Here is a 16,295-nt window from a genome sequence, read left to right on the forward strand (position 1 = left end):
ACTATAACCTTAAAATTTTTGCATTAAATCTGTCGTCTTTGGTAATCTGCCATATGGAAAGGAGCCATCATCCACGTATTATAAATTCTTTGTTCTTAGTCAAAGTCATTTCTGGCAGTTTTCCCTTAATCCAAAGTTTTCCTTGTTCTTAAAAACTTAGAACTTCTAAACTTAGAAACCTTTTTATATTGTACTACAATGTCAAGTGACATTCGTCTCAGATCACTAACTTAATCACAGCATTATCCCAACTGCTGAGAAACCAAATTTTAGGCACTTACTGCATGTATCTCCAGTCTAAAGCTTTCAGTCATATTTTATGCTCTGTACTGGAAATCATTGTAATATTGACAAGAACACAACAGCACTCAGTGGCGTCAGCTTAAGTGTATTTTCAGAGTATCCCCCCCTCTCCCAGTGTAGAGCCATTAATATGAATGTAATCTATACACTCCCTGGGACAAATCACTTTTAGTCACATGCTTCCTATGTGATTGAGTTTATAACTGGATACATCTTTGCATCAGAAAGCCTGCAATGAATTTGACAGTATTTAATTCCACAATCGCAGTATAGGAGAGAAAACGCTTCCCCCATCCCTGTGACAGTATAGCTGAATATGATTGTTTTTTATTAGACTGATTATTGACATCAGTGTGATACCTCGAGAGAGCTAGCTTGTTTTCCCCCCTCTAGTCCATTTCGCTTGTCATGTTGTTGAAGCCAAGTTGACATTGCAGGGTCCATTATCCTGCTCCATCTGCAGCTTTTGTCTTTGGGTATTTAAAGCGTCAAATTTTCCTGTCACAGTCCAGGAGCCGTCCGCTCATTAACCGTAATGATGGCAAGTGCTGTGAGCGGCCGACCAGAACCATAGCTGTGATTGGGGGATCTCAGCCTGATGAATGAGTGACAGAAAATGGTGCGGAGACAGTTAGGAAGTGCAGAATAGCTACTATGAAGAGTCAAGGTGGATAGCAAGGTGGATATTTTACTCAACGAGCGATTGTTAGGATATTAAAACAGAGCATGTGTTGTATCTGTCTTAGTTGCTTCATGAATAGTTAGACATAAGGTAAGTCTGTTTATATACCAAATATGTCCTTTGGTGTATAAGTTCTTTGCATTTTAATTTTAAATGATGACATCTTTTTTTCGCTTAAATATCCAAAACTGGTGGCAAAACGTCCAACATGTCCTTAAAGTTTAACAAGGTTGTAGGTTTTATGTAATTCTTTATCTCAACAGATATGGATAATGAGTGCAAAGCTAATAGACTCCGTCTGTCTTTGAGTCTTCATTTGAAATGCGTATGTAATGACTTTGTGCTAGCTGCTGTCTGTCAGTCTTATTTCATTACAGGGCTGCTATATCAGGCACTTGGATAATGACTGAGATGCCCGGGCAGTAATAGGAAAGAGCTGAAATCTTTTCTCTCACTTGTCTCTCCTCTCCGCTGTTTGCTTCACATCTTTCTTCTGTCACCTCCAAATCTTACTGTGTCCTTTGATTTTCCTCGCCTGATCGCTTCTTTTTCTTTCTCTTCTCTTTGTTGTTTTTCCCTCCTCTCTGCCTCCTCGGACAGATCTACCTGCGTTTTCTCGACTATGAGATGGCAAATTCCAATGAATGCAAGCGCAACTTTGTGGCAGTGTATGATGGCGGCAGGTGTGATTTTTTTTTTTGTACATCTTTAATGTGACATGCTCTTGTTGCACAAGAGGGCTTTGTTTTAAATCTTCAATTGTATAAATCACTTCACTCACTTTACTTTATCCTCATATAACAACTTTGTGCTGTTCATGAGCTTCTGATCTGAAAACATGAAATTGAAGTCGCCTAAAAAAAAACTATTTTAATTTAAGGAAACTGTTTAAGTATTTTAGCTGAGTTAAAGGGTAATCACATATTGGCTTTGTTGATGAAAGCTAGATAAAAAGAATGATGCTACTCATGTCTATATGGGAAATACAGATGAACTGAGCTGAATGACTGGAAAGGGTCAAGTTACAGCATATGTAACATCACAACTTCATAATTTCCATTTATGCAGTCAAAAGTGGGAGTCTTCTCCCTCAATAAACATGAAGCAATAATTTTGAGTAACATGCAATGGAAATATTTTAAAAGGTTAATTTATTCAAATAATTCTTTACTAAGGGAATTGTGCTCTAAACTGAATGTATACCAATCGAGTTAATCAAATTTGATTAAATGTAAAATTTTTAAATTGTAAAAAAAATTACATGGAAAATTTACATGCAATTAAATTATTTAAATTCAGGAATTTGGGCAGGATTTCTTTTCAAGTTTAGGCAGCAAGCTTTAAAGCAGGGGTGTCAAACTCGTTTTATGTCGAGGGCCACATACAGCCCACTCTGATCACGAGTGGGCCGGACTTTTACTACAGGTTTAATAGAGATATTTCATTATAAGAGAAAGAAGGTCAGTTCCAACAGTACGTCTCAGTCTTTCTACATGATATATAAATGCTGCTGTAGCAAATGAAAGAAATGTGTCAGCATGACTGTTTGGGCTTTAGCTGTAAGAAATAAATGTGTACAGTTCAAAAACTGTCCTGTAATTATAACACTGAGCTTACAGACAATGTCAAAATGTCTAAAACTTATTAAAATACACTTAATTGTCCAAAAATGTAAGACCTCTTTCACATTTTCTAAAGCTATCCATTAGGCCCGACTGGGCGATTCTGGCCCCTTGGCTTTATGTTCGACACCCCTGCTTTAGAGGATCTGGATGCTGGATTTTATTAGCTGTGGGTAGAACCAGGTCAGGCTATCCATTCCAGTCCTCATGATAAGCTACACTAACCAACTGCTGACTGTAGATTTGCAGTTTAAGGACAGATATGAGAGCGGTATTGATCTTCTTATCTAACTCACAGCATGCAAGCTGCACACTTGCTTCTCGCGCACTTCTCACAAACAAGTCTATTAATATAAAGTAACCTGTTTTTAATCTCCAAATAATGAGATTTTGAAATCCAGATTAAAGAAAACAATATTTGATACACTGAGATAAGGATATAATTGAATCACTATCTACTACACACTTGAGCTCAGCGGCAGTTTATTATCTTGAGAGATTCAGAATATTTAGCAGTGATCAGACGATAACAGCCCAGAAAAAACAAAACCAAACATTAAAGTACCACGACTGCTCTTTCCAACTCTGTGGATTATTAAGATGCACAGTGACTGCCTATGTTACTGGATAATAAAGTATGCATGCTTATCTCGTCCCGTCATGTCTCAGTTCAGTGGAAGACCTGAAGAGCAAGTTCTGCTCCACGGTGGCCAACGACATCATGCTGGTTTCCACGCTGGGAGTCATCAGGATGTGGGCAGACGAGGCCAGCCGCAAAAGTCGCTTCCGCATCCTTTTCACAACCTACCAAGAACGTAAGCTGATCTTTACTGCAGTGTGATCTTCCTGCTTAGGCAGCTTTCTTCGTCTGGTCTTTGCTTAATTGCAGTCGCCAAAATAAAAGCACGTCCAAACTGTGAGATTTCTGCACTCTTATAAGTTTATGTAAACCTAAGAAACTTGAGTACAAGATCACGTTTGGTCTGTGCAGACAGTGCAATGCAAATACCTGCTGAAACACACACACACATGATACATTATTACGTCCTCTGATATTTGTTTTTCATGCTAAACCCCCCGCGGTGCAGTCATAATAACAGCTGGTCGACACATCGTGCAAACAAGGCTTTTGCCTCAACTAGATTTTCTTCTTAATTGAGTGTCGATCAGTGTGTAATTTCATGCTGCATTCCCGTTGGTTGCCTAGTAATCGCAGGTTATAGAGGCATTTACATTTTCCCACATTTACATTTTCCCACACTGTTCAGTTGCAGAATTATTCCTATAACGAGTTTTAAAACACAATCAGAGATATCACTGTGATTCTTGCACATTGGTCATATTTCATCTGGAATCTTTCGTCATAGGAAATGGTCTATAATGAGTTTCCATTAAGATTCATAACAATGTAAACAGCAGCAAGCAGGAAACCACCGAACACCATTTCCATCACAGGGAATCTTGCCTGTGGGTAAATGTGAAGATGACAGCACAGGTGGATTTGAGTTCAGCTCTGCTGCATTAACACAGGTGGAGCATCTGCACCAGCTAATTCCTTTGTTTAAAATATGTAGAGACTGTGACTGCACCAAACCTACAATATGTTCACATCTACCTGTCTTGTTTCAGAAAAAAATCAGTTTGAAATTCACACAAGCACACTCAAAGTCTGTCTATTTCTCATTCAGCGGATTTTCATTGATAGAGATAGTCGTGTGGAGAGGCCATTCTTTGTACTAGCGACATGAAGGAAGAGGGTCTGGGGCCCATTAGTCTACACCGTGTCAGCATCAGTCGGTGCCTTTTAATGACAAGGACACGAGGAAATAGGTGCACGCAGCTGCACACTATTGAGCGATTTCAGAAACTGAATGGGGCTTCTTTCTGAATGTAGATAGGATAAGAAAAAAATCTTAGAATATTATTTTCAAACTGTTTAAATGAAAGACTTACTGCATTTTAAAGTTATTTTAATGCTTTTTGCTGCCATTTCAAAAGGACTGGAACCACTGACATTATCATTTGTGAGAAGAACCATTAACTCATAAAAAGAGAGGTTTAATAAAAGACTGAACTGCAATCTGTTTATCACTTTACACACCTGCACCTTGTCTTCATTGGCTGTTTATTGTGTGCTTGTGCTTAGCTTAATCAGTAAGCAACTGCAATAGCGACAGAGTTGTTTACGTTGTGAAGTCAGTGTCCCCTTTGTGAGGCCCTTTCACCAAGCAGAGCCAGGATGTGCTGTTGCCGGGGCAACGCCTCTGCCTAAGTCACTCAGGCGATCCCCGGCCAGACCTCAGCCTTTAGAGCAGCATCCACCACAGCTCAGCAGCACTGCAGCAACCCTGTCAACAGTGAATGCACTAATGTACCAGAGCTGCGAAAAACGCAAACAATTAAACAATTCAGACTTTGCTTGTTTTACACTCTCAGGACAGATGTATTTGCTTCTATTTGATGTGTATAAAGTGGTGTTCTGTGTTGGGAAACGTACTATATTGTTTTTTATTAAGATGCCAAAGCACAGTTAATAACATGTATTCCTGAAGAGAAGAGTTTGTTTTAGCAGTTAATTGTTCCCCTTGACAATAACATTTTTGGTTTTAGCAGATTTCTAAAAAGTTTGTGGGTTTTTTTATGACAGGTGGTCTGATAAATTTGAAAAGCACTGTATTTGATATTGTTAGACACATTTACTGAACAGGTGCCCTCGGGTCTATTGTTTCAGTTACATGAACAAAACATTGATTTTTCTGCTGTTTGTTTTTAATGAACTCATCATATATTCCGACTATTTAAATCAGTCATTGAACATTTATGTGAGATAAAAGATCCCCCGTTAAACAGCCAAATGCAAGCTTAGAAAAAGCAATGTCAAAATATAGTTTAGATTTAGTTTTAACGAATAAAATTACTTTTTATTGCACAGAAATGTAACAAAAAGAAAAATGAAAGCTCAGAACGGCAAAAACCAGCTGATATGAAAACAAAAATAATGGCTTTCATGCCCTATGTGATCACTGCAGATGAGTGACTCTGCTGTGCGCGCATGCAGCTGCTTATAGCCCAATTGTTACCATAAGTGCTCCCCAGCCATGGAGATCCTAAACCATTGGATGTTTGTTCCCAGCCGTTGGTTCCCAGTGGAACCAGCGGCTCTTAGAGTACCGTTCAGACCTGCTGACACCCGGCAAACTGCTCATGTGGGAAACGCAATGTTCTCAAACACAAACATGCAGCTTTACCATCTGTGAAGAGTTTACACCTGCTGACACTAGCACTGAACTTTACTGCTTCCATCCTCTCTCTCACATACACACACATGCACGCACACACACAAACGCATAAACAGCCCTGCTATGAAGGTAGTATATAGTTACAAATGTGAAGCATAAGTGATACCTACCTCTACCCAAGAACCAATTATGTCTTAGGTGATAAATGTACGCTTGCGACATCTCAGCTGTCAGCATTGTTACGGCTCATCTGCAACACGTCTCCCGGGTTGCAGATGGAAATTTGCTCTGGCTTCACTACACATGTCACTTTTTACCTATAGGAAAGCTTCTTTACTGTGTGCATGAAAGAGTTTGAGACCAACACAATATGCTAATGCCTGTCAGCGTGCTTGGTCTTAGATTAGATTATATCAACTGTAGGCACTCTGTTGCTTTGCAGTTAGAATGCTTTGGGAGGATTGTGGAGAGACTGTAGTGCTGGACATTGTAAAAAACCAGTACCAGATGCACTCTGCTGGGTAGTGTTACTGTATTTATTATCAGCAGTATTGAAATCTAGATAATCATAGCAGAAAATAAAAAAGAAGCATCAAAAAGGCCGTAGAGTAACAGAAAATAACTCTATGGGTAAAAAAAAAACAAGACTCAGGTAGGAGCTGACTATCCCAAATCATAACACGTGAGAGCTTGCATTATTGCAGGTGTTACCATGTACCAAACAAAAAAGATCTTTATTAAAAAATCACTTATGACAAAAAACAGAGACTCATCAAACTCATCTCATAGAAATATTATAACTGCACTTTAAATCAAAACCCCACGAAGCAGACATCTACAGTAGATTGAATTTAAAGATTCATGATAACCAGGTGTTGCTTATAGCACTTCACTGCAGACACCTCTTTGCTCTTAGACCCCGCTCTGCAGAGACACCCAGACTATTTTCATCAGCCACTCATTTACGACTTAATTTATGCTTCCAGCAGCGACTGTGGACATTTCTGTGTGGGCAAAAGAGCACTTTTATTACAGAATGTCTTGAAATTAATTTAGCAGGAGATTAGTGTGGATCACGCTCTTTATAACATCTGGTCTCACCCTGCCTTGAGTGGAAAACGAGAAGGCGTGGGCTCCCTCTGGTGGCTGTTAGCAAAAACAAACTGTCACAGCTTTGGTGTGGAGTGTACTACATGACATAAAGGATTAGAAAAACAGACTGAGGCTGGGGGCAGAAAATGAGAAGAGGAGTATTAGAACACACACAGAGAGCCAATATGACTCAGGAAATGCTGGCAAAGGCCCAGACAAGATGGGTTACAGAGAGAGATACAGATAAGTCACTCTAATTTGGTGTGTTATTATTCACTTGGGATGAGAGCTGGGATGAAAACAGCCATACATCACAGCGGTAACGCTGTCAAATAGTCCCCAGTTCTGCCATACCACTGGCAAGCTGCTTTAGCACCAGTGCCAGTGTTGTGTGTGAGTGGGGAGAAGGTGAGAGATAAAGACAGAAAGTAAGAGACATGCAAGAGACCAGGGAAGGACAGCTCCTCTGCAACAAAACAGCCAGCAGCTAAACAGAGCCATTCTGTTCACATGTCACTCACTTTTAAAACACAGAGAAACTGAAAGCGATCCTGCATTACTTCTGCTTTCTGCATCCTTTTCACATAAAGCTGCATGGAGCAGACATATTCAGCTTCGTATGCTTTAGGGATACTTTTGCAAAATAACAGGAGGGTCAGGTGATACATATATAGGTGATCTATCAGAAGACATCTATCAGTTACAATGAATAAATAGTAAAAAGGTCAATATCTTATCTTTTAATTAACTTGTTTATTTTTTAATTTCCAAGTAACACAGTTACAAAATTACAACCATGTGTGTAAATGCTTTAGACTGGTAGAATGGCATCAAATAGTTTATACAGTGTTAAACAGAAACCTCTTACTTAACACCCAGAAAATGGTCCGTTTAGATTTCCAGGTTCTTTTTAGAGAAAAGAGACTTTCTCCTAGCAACCCAAACTTGCCATACTTTGCCCTGGCAAGCCTGAGATGTAGATGTTGTTTTTCTGAACATCCCAAGGTCTCATCTTGGGATGATTTTGCCAAGACATCAATTGGGAAGACTGCAGCATTGTCCTGACACTCAACTGAATGTTGCACATCTGCTTTTATAGAGGTGCTCAAATTTGCTCGTGATCATTTAATCAAACGTGTCTGATTAGCAGCACCTGGCTGCTACTTACCCTCTTAAATCATAGGGAAGCAAGAAGGGTGTACTCAGCTTTTCACCTAACTACATACAGTAATCTTTTTCACGTGAACGTGAAAATACAGTGTATAATAGCTTGCAACATCAGCACATTGATTTGATGAATTTCTGAAGAATGGCTCTTCTTCCTCACACTGAGACAAAACACGTGAATGTTGTGTCTCCGACAGGTCACACCATGGGGGCGGGTGTCACGGTGAACAAATAAACAACATGCAGTATAAATAGAAAGGATTTGTTTTGGGTGTGTGTGTGCAAATGATTGTAAAATGTCATGACTTTTTCTCCAGACACCCCGCACACTCACCCGCATACAGCTCGCACACATACGCACACATAACAAGAAATTCATTCATATCCACAAGTTGTTTGAAGAGGAGGGTGAGAATGAAAATTCATGAAGAACAGATGGGTTCAGGGGAAGCAGGTTTGAACTGAGTCTGAAAATCTGCCACGCTGGACTTCTGCTCTACTTCTTATAATGATCAGTACAGTAGCGCATGTAATTGTCCTTTGTGTTTGCTATTTTTAGAGATGGTAAATATACTAAAAATTGCATTGAACTTGTCCTGTGAACTGAATGTGCAAATATAAATAAACTTCTTTAATGTCTTAATTGCTCATTGTGCTCTCTCCCCTTCCAGCTCCATGCGATGCAGATGCCTTCTTCTGTCACAGTAACATGTGCATAAATAACACACTCGTGTGTAATGGCATACAGAACTGTGTCTACCCCTGGGATGAGAACCAGTGTAAAGGTGAGATGTTACGTGTAGTTATCTGACCTCTCATGTCACAGCTTTAGCAGATCTCCAACAGCTAGTCACAGCAACACACAAAGATAGGAGTGGATGTTTAATGTTTCAGCACCATGGAGAGTGACACACAGAGAAACCTGCCACTTCTTGCTATATGCCACCCCCTTTCTTCCTTCTCCCTCTCCTCCCTCACCCAAATTTGAACCCATTGTCAAACTGATCCAAGCTGATGCCCCTCCACTGTCCTTTGTAGTCCCGTATTTTGAGCTAATGCCCATTTTTTTCATTTCCTCTGTCGCTCAGTCCTTCACTCCTCTCAGAATTGTAATGCCACCAAATCCATACATTGATCCCAAACATCTTATTACTGGCTGTTCATAATTTATAATGAGGAGGTTTGCTGATTGCAGTGTCCTTGATCTTATTCAGTAATTTAAGAAAGTGGAGTAAGAATTGACTAGTTCAGGGTTTTTTTTTTTCTTTTTATAATGCAGCATCCTTCTTATTCAATACATGTATTTTTTAGACTATTAAAGTGTTTTGCCTGGTTTGCAAGTAAGATGTGTTCTTGCTATATTATTTTTTGTATATATTTTCTCCCTCAGATCGAAAAGTTGCACAGAAAAGATGCTTGCGTATTCTGAATGTGCACTCTAACCCTCTGAAGCTTTAAGCAGAACCGCTGACAAATTTTATCAATTAGGTAAATCCTGCGTGACCTATTACTCACTCAGACTACCAGATACCTTTCCAGCCTACAGTCTGAGTTTGAAATTGTGCAGAAATCAGCAAGAAGAGGGCTTGTCTCTCAGACTCCTACTCTGCTCTGGTAGAGTGTTGGCCCCACATTTGTCCTCATTAGCAGTAAAATGTCAAGTTTCATTTCTTTCTCCTTTACATGTCTGAATGTAACCATTTGCTGTCATTGAAGCTCAGTCCACTGCACTACAAGTTCATAAAGCATTTAAATGTCACCCTGATTGGCTCTCTGTACTGTGTGTGTGCGTGTGCATGTCTTTATAGTAGCCCGTGTTATAAATAGACTAAAGCTGTGATCCTGTAATAAAATATATGTCCATCTGTTTGATAATTCATGGAAGTCACTTAATCTTAAGCTTAAGCTCTTTTAAAGGACATACCAGACCATTTGCTCATCCCATCACTAATTCCCATTTAGAAATTCTTCTAATGTTATGTATAATTGGTCCTTAAATTCAGACAAAAGCATGCTTCCAATTTCAGTGTAAGCGGCAGCTTTCATGTTGCTATCTAGCTAGGCAATTAAGGCAATAACCACTAAAAAGTTTCATTAATTGGTTGACGATGCACATCTCTAACTGATGTTATAATGTTGTAAGACAGCTTAAGTTAACATAAAAACTCAAGTCTAAAGTAAAGCATGGCAAAATCTCTTCATCAGACATTTTTGTTTTGTGGTTTAGAGATTTTTTTTTCTTCTAGCGTCTACAAATTTGTGCTGACCTGGTTAATGGTTCAGTTTGGTTGGACTCGGATAGTTAGAAGTGGATACTGTAAGCAGAAAATCCTATAGAGCAGGACTGAGCTGTGTTAGTTCACACTGTTCCCCCACAAAATAACCAGTATGAAATCCTCAGAGTGATGCAAAATGTGCTGGTTATCAAGGCTTGTGCTGTACTACAGTAAACAAGGCATGCTAACTAACTTGTATTATGCTTCATTCCCTTTCTCTTAGAAAGGCTTAAAAAGCATTCAGTTGTGTTTGTCTTATTTGCACTTGGTTTTAAAATGTTACCACAACCTTTGTATCCAGTGTCAATCACATGTCCCCAAAGTGTCAAGCTGACTTTTGAAGATTTCTGCTCTGTCTGCGTGACTTCTACTAAGTCGTTTAACCATTATTTTTTTTCATCCACCTGTCAACAGTCAAGTGCAGCATTTGTTAGGATTGGCTTGCAAAGAAATGAAGTGTTTCAAGAATCAATATGGCTGTACGGGCTGTTCTAGTGGTTGAGCTGGCAGGACGAAAGTCATTTGTAAAAGGGCATGTGATGAAATAAAAAGGAAACAACAAACAAAGTTTTATTTTCATTTTTTTTTCCTTAAAGACCAAACAGATACAGTGATGTGAAAACGTGTTTGCCCCCTTCCTGATTTCCTATTTTTGTATGTTAGTCGCACTTAATTGTTTCAGATTATCAAATATTAGACAAAGATCGCACAAGTAAACACAAAATGCCGTTTCTAAATTAAGGTGTTTATTTTTAAAAACCCCAAAAGATAGACCAAAAAGTAGGCCACACATCATGCCACGGTCCAAGAAGTTCAGGAACAAGTGAGAAACAAAGTAATTGCGATCTCTCAGTCTGGAGAAGGTTATAAAGCCATTTCTAAAGCTGTGGGACTCCAGTGAAGACAGAGAGCCATTATCCACAAATGTCAAAAACATGGACCAGTAATGAACCTTCCCAGGAGTGGCTGGCTGACCAGCACAGAAATGACTCATCCAGGAGGTCACAAAAGACCTCAAAACAACATCCAAAGAACCGAGGGCCTTACTTGCCTCAGTTAAGGTCAGTGTTCATGACTCTACTATAACAAAGAGACTCGGCAAAAATGGCCTGCATGGCAGAGTTCCAAGACGAAAATCACCGCTGAGCAAAAGAAACTTAAAGGCTCGCCTCAGTTTTGCCAGAAAATATCTTGACGATCCCCAAGACTTATGGGAAAATACTTTGTGGACTGACGAAGCAAAAGTTAAACTTTCTGGAAGGTGTGTGTCCCATTACATCTGGTGTAAAAGTAAGACAGCATTTCAGGAAAGCAACATCATACCAACAGTAAAATATGGTGGTGGTAGTGTGATGGCCTGGGGCTGTTTTGCTGCATGGAGGACTTCTGCTGTCTCCTAAAACATCCTGAAGGAGAATGTCCGGCCATCTGTTTGTGAACTCAAGCTGAAGCGCACTTGAGTTTGCAGCAGAGCAATTATCCAAAACACACCAGCAAGTCCACCTCTAAATGGCTTAAGAAAAACAAAATGAAGACTTTGGAGTGGCCTAGTCAAAGTCCTGACCTGTCCAGTCCTGTCCGATTGAGGATTGAGATGCTGTGGCATGACCTTAGAACAGCGGTTCATTCTCGAAAACCCTCCAGTTGTTACTGCTATGGGTGGCTTAGTTTAGAGAGAAGGTGAGGGTTTATTTACAGTGTGGCACCAAGTGAGAATATCTACTTAAATACAGTGAGACAGATAACACGGGGCTCCAGGGGGTGGAGGGGGGCCCGAGGGGAAGGTCCAAGGCGGGGTACATACACTCCTCTTCAACTTAATCCACAACTCACTCTGAATGTCCACTCCAAAATGCTCATGCTCACTCACACACATCCACAGAAATCCAGACGGCAGGGAATCTAGAAGGCGAGGCGCTAGGTAATGTGACGATCCAGCGAGGAAGCAGCCTCTCTTGCCAACTTAAGTAGTCTGCCAGGATCAGTGTGAATGAGCCACAGGTGTGTGTTCAGGGGGGGGTTCAGAGGCGGGGAATCAAGGTCCAGTTCCACCCTGGTGGGAGAGGCGAAGACAAAAACCACACACACCGCGACCTCTCCAGATCTTGAGAACCATGACAGTTTTTCTCTTTTTCACACAGGGCTATGTAGGTTTGTACTTTTTCCCCCATTATATTAAACACCTTCATTTAGAAACTGCATTTGTATTTACTTTTGTTGTCTTTTTCTAAATTTTGTTGATGATCTGAAACATTTAAGTGTGACAAACATAGAAAAAACAGGAAATCAGGAAGGGGGAAAAGACACCTTTTTACAGCACTGTATGTATGTAAATATGTGGCCTACAAAAGACATGTGGTCAAATGTGTGAAGTGGTTAAATGTTTGAATCACAGCAGGTCTTGGCGGTTGTTTTAACTTATAATCATTGCTGACCACTTCTGGTCTAATTGCCCGAGATACATTTTAAAAGTAAGTTAAATCAGGCTCTTAGTGTTAACACTGTACACTGTTTCCTGGAGGGGTTTATCTTAGTAAATCCCTCAGGATTATATTGCATTCACATAAAAAAAAACTTTACCTTTTTTGTTTTGCTGTTTTTCTCCCACACTACAGAAAAGAGGAAAGCCAACATCCTGGACAACCTGAACAACACTAATGGGACCATAATTGGCGTCACCTGTTGCATTGTCTTCATTCTCCTCATCATCTCTGTTATTGTCCAGATCAAGCAGCCACGCAAAAAGTATATCTTGCGACGTGAGGACTTTGACCCCACCATGTTCCAGGAGGTCTTTGAGCCACCTCACTATGAGCTGTGTACGTTACGGAGCGCCACCACACCCACAGCGGCCTCAGCAGACTTAGTCGACCTGGCTGAAGACTTTGAGAACTACCACGCCCTTCGCCGTGCCTCTTCCCACTGCGTTCGCGATCACCACTGTGGCTCCTCCTCCAACCCCGGCTCCGCGCACATATCCCAGCTGTCACTCAGTGCACGAGAGAGCCGGGGCAACTTGAGCGCCCGTGATGCTGCGGCTGCCACTCTGCTCACAGACCTTCCGCAGCCTTCCATGGCAGTGCGGCCGTTGTTGCCGGCCACGGGAAATCGCAGGAGCATCTTGGTCATGAAGCACAGCTACTCACAAGAGGCAGCAGACAATGGATGTGACCTGGACGACGACCTGGAAGAAGTTCCCACCACCAGCCACCGGCTTTCACGCCACGAAAAGGCAGTACAGCGGTCAGTATCCATAGATTTCTGATCAGGGAAGAGCAACAACCCCAGAGTTAACTATGGGGATGTTTTGAGATATATGTGGGATATTTACATTTATTTTTTGCATTCCTTTCATTTTAGCTTCCTATTTTCGTTTATTATTTTGATATTACAATAACCTTTATTTTTGCATTGATCCTTGTTATTTCCCCTTTTTCCTACATTAAAAACATTTTCTCAAAGGGCTGCAATACAAAGGACAAATATGTCTTTGTCCCGTCTTGCATGTTAATCCTTGAAAATGTAAAAAAAAAAAAAAAAAAAACCCTCTTCCAGCTAGCTTTTTATGAATGTTGATTCACAGCTTTCCTACTCTAAACTCTACTGTGCTTTGAGGTTTGTCAGAGATCTTTAAGAAGACACAGACCTCAATTTAGCAGATGATAACTCTGTAATCGTCTGGTTTGACAGTTTTCCACAAGGGCTTGAATCGGTGCCTCACAGAGATATTTAATTCACTGACATCTATTCAAATGAATGCAGTTTGCTATAAAATACGCATTTGTATTTCTAACTGTGATAACTGAAAAAAAAAAGATAACTTGTAATCTCTATCCAGTAGCACATTATTTTGGCATGAGCAAGATTTTCTATAGAAAAAAGATTTTACTCTGTACTTGTACCGTGACTGCTTGAAAAGCAACTGTATATGTTTACAAAATCACTATGTGAATCAGAGTACATTTGTTTTTGGGTTTTTTGGAGGAAAAACTTTAAAAATGCAAGGTTTTCCTGCATGCACTTTCTATGTGCTCTGTGCAGAGTGTTTCCAACTGAATTAATTTTCTACCAAGTCTGCATGCCTGGCTCTCAGACGCCATCAAAGCACTAATGACGTTTATTGCTGTTTTGTAGCACATTATGCATTTTGATCTCTCTATGCAAAAGGAGTTTGATATTAAATGAAAGAGCCATGATATTTCAGGTTCTGCCTCATTGGCTCTTTGAGCAAACATGAATCAGAGTACAACACCACTAGGGTCTAAGAGACAATCTCAAGGTAAGCACCCTTATCCAACAATCAACATCTTTATATGTTGTTGTGTATCCATCGTTTGCCCAGTTAATATATACTTTTATGTATTTTATTTTTCTGTGATTTTTTTTTTGTTTTGCGCAGGTTTATATTTTATTTTATTTTTTTATGTTTATGTTTGAATTGTTCATTTTTACCAAGATGGTTTTCTTGCTTGCAGCCATCTTGGCCGTGTTGAGTTTGTTTGAAGTCTTTGTGATGCTCAAGTTTACTGTATGTCCTCTTCCCCTTGAAGGCATACATTAAGTCACTCAGTGGATATTCATTAGCATGGACTTCTCCAATTTCATCTTTAGTTGGTGCTGGTATCAGTTAATATGTCTAACCCCTTCCCAGCTCTCCTTAGTTAGCCTACGGAAAATCATACTTCACTTAAGTTCACATAAAGGCCCAAAAGGGAAAAGCACACACTCAAATGTTTTTATTACAACATCACATTACATGCTTTAAAGGAGGCACATTGAGATGATGTAAATATCCTGTTAGTCTTTACTTATCACACACTCATAAAGAAGTCCTCTGTAGATTTGCATGATCAGTGGTAGTATTTGATTTTGTGTTTGGTTAATTGCGAAGCGTAGTGTTTATAGCTGTGTGTAACATTTGATGTGCGTATGCTCCTTAAATGTGCTTTCATGAAGTTGCAAAAAGCATCATATGAAACAACGATAGCAATGCATACATTTGAAATGTATGTAACTTTTCTGATTCATATTTGAATTTAATTGACAATTAAAGTTTCATTTGGTTTAAATGTGACTCAGCGATATATAAGATCATGCTTGCAGCTTCATGCCTGCGTAAGATGGAGTAGCCACATAAAATGCTACCCACTGTTTTGTCTTCTACTGTGAAAAAATGTGCTGTCCTGATATACATATGTGTGTTTGTGTGTGTGTGTGTGTCTGCTTATGTTCTGCATTATGTTGCATTGTCTCCATCATGTAGACTTCTTGAGAATAGTGCAATCCTGGATCAGTACGAACGGGCGTCACTGACATATGAAAAAACGGAGCGGAGATTTACACCAGCATGATGCTGCTGCTGCTGCTGATGATGATGATGAAGGGACAATTTGATGAAACAAACTAAATGTGCAAAGATGAACATGAAGACTAGATGAAACTGCTGCAGATGCAAAGTTTTGAAAATCGTCTCTTTGCTCTACGTTCGGTAGCCAGTGCAGATGTCTCACTGCAGAAGCTTTGGACCTTTACAACAAACATCATTCCTGAACTTTAGATTTGGGACATTTAGAAACATATGTGTCATCATAGATTCTCAAGTGATCAGGAAATTTCAAGTTTATTTTAAGCATGTATTTTTTTGTAGCATACATGAGTTTGATAGCCAATTATAGGTGCTTGCGGTTTGTCAAATCTAGAAAGATTTACATTAGTCAAAATTGGAATTAAACTAATTACTAACCTAATTGAATTTAATTCTATTGGACAACTATTTATTTGGTTAACAGCTCAAAGTCCAGTTTTATGACTCCTGCATGCTTCTTCTATACCCATTAAAGCATTAACATACTAACAACTGAGTATGAAAATAACGCATCTACTAACAATACTTAAGTCATACAGGAATAAGATG

General features: G+C 39.7%; 1 protein-coding gene across 2 annotated transcripts in view; it reads left to right on the forward strand.

The window, feature by feature from the left end:
• neto1l (neuropilin (NRP) and tolloid (TLL)-like 1, like) overlaps window positions 1–15,732 on the forward strand; it is a 78,792-nt gene extending 63,060 nt beyond the window's left edge. Inside the window, exons 7-11 of one of the 2 annotated variants that reach the window (XM_085362432.1) lie at window positions 1,586–1,668; window positions 3,277–3,422; window positions 8,777–8,890; window positions 12,997–13,624; window positions 15,645–15,732. In XM_085362432.1, the coding sequence (XP_085218558.1) occupies window positions 1,586–1,668; window positions 3,277–3,422; window positions 8,777–8,890; window positions 12,997–13,624; window positions 15,645–15,732 (1,059 nt within the window). Of the gene's footprint in view, window positions 1–1,585; window positions 1,669–3,276; window positions 3,423–8,776; window positions 8,891–12,996; window positions 13,625–14,585; window positions 14,647–15,644 lie in introns of those variants that run through there. The other variant, XM_085362433.1, reaches the window with a different exon arrangement.
• Window positions 15,733–16,295: the final 563 nt, after the last annotated feature.

This window comes from Diplotaxodon limnothrissa, linkage group LG9 (assembly GCF_057381915.1).
Source record: "Diplotaxodon limnothrissa isolate DT_005_m linkage group LG9, D_limnothrissa_male_GT1.1, whole genome shotgun sequence".
Lineage (NCBI taxonomy): Eukaryota > Metazoa > Chordata > Actinopteri > Cichliformes > Cichlidae > Diplotaxodon > Diplotaxodon limnothrissa.